The 6,270-nt window shown below is 37.0% G+C and overlaps 1 protein-coding gene across 1 annotated transcript in view; it reads left to right on the top strand.

The window, feature by feature from the left end:
- The window catches only part of spon1 (spondin 1), an 81,608-nt gene that overhangs the window by 66,498 nt on the left and 8,840 nt on the right, over positions 1–6,270 (top strand). The window contains exons 10-14 of the mRNA XM_015373661.1: positions 1,640–1,715; positions 1,886–2,068; positions 4,540–4,710; positions 4,839–5,006; positions 5,178–5,342. Of these exons, the coding sequence (XP_015229147.1) occupies positions 1,640–1,715; positions 1,886–2,068; positions 4,540–4,710; positions 4,839–5,006; positions 5,178–5,342 (763 nt within the window). The remainder of the gene's footprint in view (positions 1–1,639; positions 1,716–1,885; positions 2,069–4,539; positions 4,711–4,838; positions 5,007–5,177; positions 5,343–6,270) is intronic.

Genomic DNA, 6,270 nt, shown 5'->3' with positions numbered 1-6,270 from the left:
TATAAATTCATATGTCTATATTTAATAAAGTTCCCTGAGAAGGTTTTGTTCTATATTACATAAAAAATAAGTCAAATAAGCAGAGCAATTACAAGCTGGTGCTAATTATGTTTTTTTATCAAAAAACGTTTCGACTGTCATAGGTTTTGTTCTGTGACGACAAGAACTGGCTGTTTGTTAGGACAACAAAATAAATTCAAGCTCCAAAGAGTCAAACAGTTAACCCTCCACACATGGAATAATTCACAAAAACTTCTATTCAAAGTTTAAGATGTTTTTTTTTTTTAATTATCCAATTCCCAGTCAATCATATTTCAGTTCAAAAACTCGACTTAACTTGTGGAACTCAACTAAACTAAGCTACTATCTATACAGAAAATAGAAATAAAGATGGTTCAAAAACTCATAATCAATAAAATAACGCAATGTCACAATTTTACATGGATTTCATGTTTGAGAAACAAAATTTATCTTTAAGCATTTAAAATAAGGTCAAATTAGCTTTTAACTAATTTAGAGCAATTGGAATTTGTTCAAACCAACTCACAATGCAAACCCAAGAAATAAATCCAACATTATCATTAAAATAATGTTTTAATAAGCAACTTGCCTAAATACGTAACCAATAAACATTTATATAATTGATTCCTAATTTTCTTTGAGGAACATTTAAAAGTTGGAACCCTTATGGTTTAAGTTTGTTTGCTAGGTATTGTTATTAAGACAGTAGCACTAGTAGGTAGCAGACATGCAGGGACTTGTCCTAAAAGAATCTTTTAGTAATCAAATGTAATCAGCAAATCAGGCAAAACAAACAATAATGTTATATTAGTGCTTAAAACCTTATTGAAATAAAATTTTTTTTTTACTTTATAAACAACAGCTCAAAACATGTCCGCATTAGGTGAGCTGTTATGCGGTCACTATTGGGTTTTATTTTAGTTTGCTTTTTACAACAGTGACATTATCAGCAATCAAAACCCAGATTTTTAGCAGTCAGGGTGACACTTCCTGACCTGCAGAGTTCGCAAGATCTTACTCAATATGGTCTCACTGGGTTTGCTAAGGTAAAGAGGGTGAGGACAGCAATCTCACACTCTTTACACGAGGTGCAGGGTAGGTGGGTTGAGATTACATGTCCCTGTGATATCTCTCTTGGAGTGTTTTACTTCCGTAAATTTACTTTGGTCCCAGGTGTTCAGCAACACCCTTAGTTTTTATATTTTTTTTGAATGCTTTAAAAAAAACAGCTTTTGAAAATATCTTACTAGGAAAAATTAACAAATCATTCCTGATGCAGTGTAATTAATAGAATATACTGTCTAAAGCTTTTATTTATTAAATTATTTAATTTTACTTTGAAATTAAATAATAGGCTTTAAAATGGCAGACATGTTAAACATATGGTTTGTTGGTTTTAAAGTAATTTATTTTAACAGAAAAAAAAGCACAATCATATTTGTCCTTCAGTGGCACCAAGAGGCAGGTGTGGGCATACTACTGTTTATGTTATGCCACACCACACTCACTGGGAAGACATTCCCGTATTATCTAACCGTAGCCATGTATAAAAATGTATAATGCATTATACACCATTCAAAGCAGTTTGCTTATGTAGTAATAATCTGTGTCTCCTCAGGGTGAACAGTGCAACATTGTCCCTGACAATGTTGATGACATTGTAGCAGACATTGCCCAGGAGGAGAAAGAGGAAGGTATTAATAAAAATAATTTGTTTTTACTAACCCACACACACACACACACACCCACCCACACAGCCCGACACACACACCTCCACACACACACTCGCCACACACACTAAAATAAACTTAATATTACTAGACAAATACACAAACATGTTTTCTAATTTTTTTCTATGTTGCAGATGATACTCCGGAAACCTGCATCTACTCCAATTGGTCTCCATGGTCTGCCTGCAGCTCAGCCACTTGTGAAAAAGGAAAGAGGATGAGGCAAAGGATGCTAAAGGCTCAGCTGGACCTGAGTGTCCCCTGCCCCCATACACAGGATTTTGAACCATGTATGGGGCCTGGGTGCAGCGATGAAGGTCAGTGTCAAGAGCATTATATAACATATATACTATGTATTTTAAGTGCTAACAGTATTAATGATTGAGCATCCACCTCCCTATGATTATGTTGTAAATTATATGTCTATGAAATTACATTTCACTTTCAAAATGTGTAGATGTTCTTATTAACAGTTGTTACCTATTTAGGAGGACCTTTTTTGATATATATTTGATGACCTTTTGAGGACCAACACATCTTGTGTGTGTCTGCTTCTGTCACCTTGAACCCCAGTCGGCCTTGGCAGATGGCTGCTTACACTGTGCCTGGTTCTGCTGGAGGTTTCTTCCTGTTAATAGGGATGTTTTTTCCTCTCACAGTCACTACAAGCATGCTTAGTGTAAAGGATTGTGTTCGAGTCAATAAGTCAATGCAATCAACTGGTTTTCCTTAGAAAACTTTAATAGATTTCACTGTATGATCTGGTGAACTGTAAAGTGCCTTGAGATGACATGTGTTGTGAATTGGCGCTATATAAATAAACCGAATTGAATTGAATTATGGAGACCGAAGGCTGGTCCTAATGTTGTGGACCCCCAATTTTACCTTAGAGAGACAGTGTAGAGTTATGGTTTGAATTAACTTTAGGTTAAGTTTAGCGTTAGGAATAAACTAATTATGTCAGGGTAAACATCAGGATTACACATAAATACATTAACTAAAATGAAAGTAACTCAATGTAAAGTCTTGATATGAAGAGAAATACAAACCTGTGTGTGTGTATTTCTCACATCGTGGGGACCATTTCCTATAAATACTAGCACATAGTGGGGACCAAATGCTCTAGTGGGGACCAATATGTGGTCTACATGGGTTCAAACAGTATTTTAGGGTTAGGTGTTAAGTTTAGGACTAAAGCCTGAATTGAGTTTAGGTTAGGATTACGGTTATGTTTGGACCATTAATGGTTAGGTTTAGAGTGAGGGTCATGGTTAGGCTGTAGAACTCACCTACAAATGTATGGAAGTAAATGAAACCAGACTGGGGGTGTGTGTGTGCTGTGGGATCTTGTTTTACCTACAATGAGGGGGCACTGCTTTGTAAATACCCTGTATTGTGAGGTACATATGGGGACATTCAACTGCTCCCAAGATGGTAAAGTTCTCTTCTTTGGGTCCGAGTTAGGTTTAGGACTAAGGTGTAACATTGGTTTGGTTGAAAATGGCATATTTGCTGTTCTATGAGCCCTAATGCAAGCCAGGTTTTCTTCCTTTTATGGTATGCTAATGAATATTTAGATGAGTTGTGCGCTGGTTGGTTGGTATACAACTGGAGAAGCTGCTGGGCAAGGACGAATCATAGCAATAAGCACTCACTCACTGAAACATTCAAATTGTTGATATGGTAGGGTGACCAGACGTCCTCATTTTCCCGGACATGTCCTACTTTTCATACCTAAAAAAATGGCCGGGGGGGAATTTCAAAATCATCCGGGATTTTGGTCGACACATTCCCCGTCCCCGCTGCCGAAGAAAACATCGCACTTTGCCCCGTACATACACACTTAATCATTCTTTACCTTCACTAGACGTGGACAAACTTTAGTATATTCTGCTATAAAATGAGTCTTATATTTTCATTTTTTACTGGAGGATTCAACCTATTTTACAGGATGCACAGCTTTGAGTGGTAACTAGGTGACTGTAAGAGCGTAAAACAAAACTTATTTGTTTATTTTTCTGACTAATCTAATCAGCGTACTCTCTGATAACCAGAGACAGATACGCTGTACAGGTTTCACAAGGAACCTCCTCCCCACACCCGCACTCTCTTGATGACCCTGCGCAATCAAAATAGTTCTAATCCACACATGATGCACAAATTATTGTATTGCCTGCACGCTCTTACTCGCGTTAATAAAAACACCACCTCGCATACTCTAAAATCTGGGATAATTTATCCGACTCACAGGCAACTATCTATATCAAGGAGACTCCCAGAACTTCCGGGAGACTTGGGATGTCTGTTACCGTCCCCCTTCCTCTGGCTGAGGACGGGCGGCTCATGGCTTGCTTACTTTTTTATCTTGTGTTCTTTTGTGTACGAAATGAGTTTCTTCAAGTGGAGCAAAAAATGTTAAAAAACAAATCCTGTGGCATGCACACATATTACACTTACGTTCCTTCTATACAGTATTGCTTCAGTTCTATTTTATGTAAAAGTTATACAGTTTGTCGCTTTTCTTTGTGTTTAAATAAATCCAAAAAATACCAGAAAAGCAGTATGTATGTTGTAACCAAAAATGGATAAAAACATGGATATAATTCTTATAACTATTCTTATCTCTGAATCCAATAAGATGCAACTAACAATTTTTCAGACATTTTGATAAAGCTTTGGTGTGGCTGACCTAGGTTACATTCAATAGTTTTTAGATTCTCTTCTGACAACCAGAATCCCTAGCACTTTCAATGACTAACATTGTTACTTTCTTCCCTTTCCTGTTAAGATGCCTCTACCTGTATGATGTCTGAATGGATCACATGGTCTCCATGCAGCATTTCCTGTGGGACAGGCACACGCTCCCGAGAACGTTATGTCAAACAGTTTCCTGATGATGGCTCAGTGTGCACTTTGCCAACAGAGGAGTCAGAAAACTGTGTGGTTAATGAAGATTGCTGTGAGTTTTACTTTTCAGCATATTTATAAAAAACTTGCACACATAGATTCTATGATTTGTTGTTTTGTTTTAAGGTACACCTGAGCTACCGTTTTAATGTTTCCCTATCTTTGCCTTCTTGACTCTAGCTCCAAGCAGTTGTCTGGTTACTGAGTGGGGTGAATGGGATGTCTGCAGCGCTACTTGTGGTCTTGGCATGAAGAGGAGAGAGCGCATGGTGAAGATGCCTCCTGCAGATGGTTCCATTTGTGGTGCAGAGGTTCTAGAGGTTGAGAAGTGCATGATGCCAGAATGTCGTGAGTAGCAGTACCATAACTTGTGTACCACTTGTTTGACCACAAGTTAAACCCATTAGGCACAAAAGTGTGTAATCTTTTAATGCCCTTTTATGTGTAAAGTATTTTTGGCTTTTGCTCAATCTCTGGTGGCATATATGGTATATTATGGTATGTTTTTGTGATGAATAGATACAATACCATGCTTGCTGACTCCATGGTCCGAATGGAGTGACTGCAGTGTGACATGCGGGAAGGGTTTGAGAAAAAGACAACGTATTCTCAAATCACCAGTGGAGCTTGGAGATTGCACAGAAGAATTGGAACAGGTGGAGAAATGCATGCTACCAGAGTGTCGTAAGTAAAAAGAATCGTTGTTTAAACACCCACATAGGCTAAACCTGTAAATTCTAAGTATAAAGTAATTTATGGCAAAATCAATTTTAAACTAATTTGTATATTTTGGGTAGACATGGAATGTAATGATGAAATGCTTCACATTTCTAATCCCTGTTCTAGTGTCAAACCATCTTAAAAATTTGAAATCGGCTTCTAGATGTTAACCAAAAGGTCAAGGTCAATAAAATTACCTGATCTTTAAAAGATTTGCATGTATAAAAACATTTGTGAGTTAAAAATGCTTTGAACTGTACAGTAGGAAGAATGAGTCTAATTCAAATAATGGGACAGCATTAAAGCAGATTAAGTTATTAAGAGTATTATTATAGAGTATTATTAGGTATTTAAGCATATATAGCACCATACTAAGGTGAACAAAGGCAAAATTGGCCAATAATTACCCCAAATTCATGTCTCTTCGTGATCCTTACTTAAACTGTTTGAAATTTGTTTAAATTAAATAATGGTTTAACAATGAAACATATTGTCCACCAGATTTTTTATATTTGCATAGTAAAACACAAACTACATTCATAAATATCGATATAATGCATGACTGTAATGTTTTGTTCTTTGTTGCAAGTGTTATAGTCCTATAATTGTCATGATGGGTAATCTAAACTAGCCCAAAATGCAGAACACACACGGAAAACGGGGTAAAAGTTCAGAGTTTATTATGGTTCACAAAACACACGATAAAGAACTTAATCTGGAACAAGTTCAGGGCTGGTTCACTAGAGTCTTGACTGGGACTGGAGACTGTTGGTTAGCAGAGTTTATAAGAAGCTAAGCATCTAGCTTCAGGCTTAGCATGGCAGACCTTGATCTGAGCATCCAGCTCACTGCAGAGAACAACAGGGAAAATCCACATAGGAATCTTCAGGCT

The sequence above is a fragment of the Cyprinodon variegatus genome, unplaced genomic scaffold, assembly GCF_000732505.1.
Source record: "Cyprinodon variegatus isolate N-32 unplaced genomic scaffold, C_variegatus-1.0 Scaffold5, whole genome shotgun sequence".
NCBI classification, from domain to species: domain Eukaryota; kingdom Metazoa; phylum Chordata; class Actinopteri; order Cyprinodontiformes; family Cyprinodontidae; genus Cyprinodon; species Cyprinodon variegatus.
Note: the sequence above shows the minus strand (reverse complement) of the source record. Positions and strands in the feature narration are given on the sequence as shown.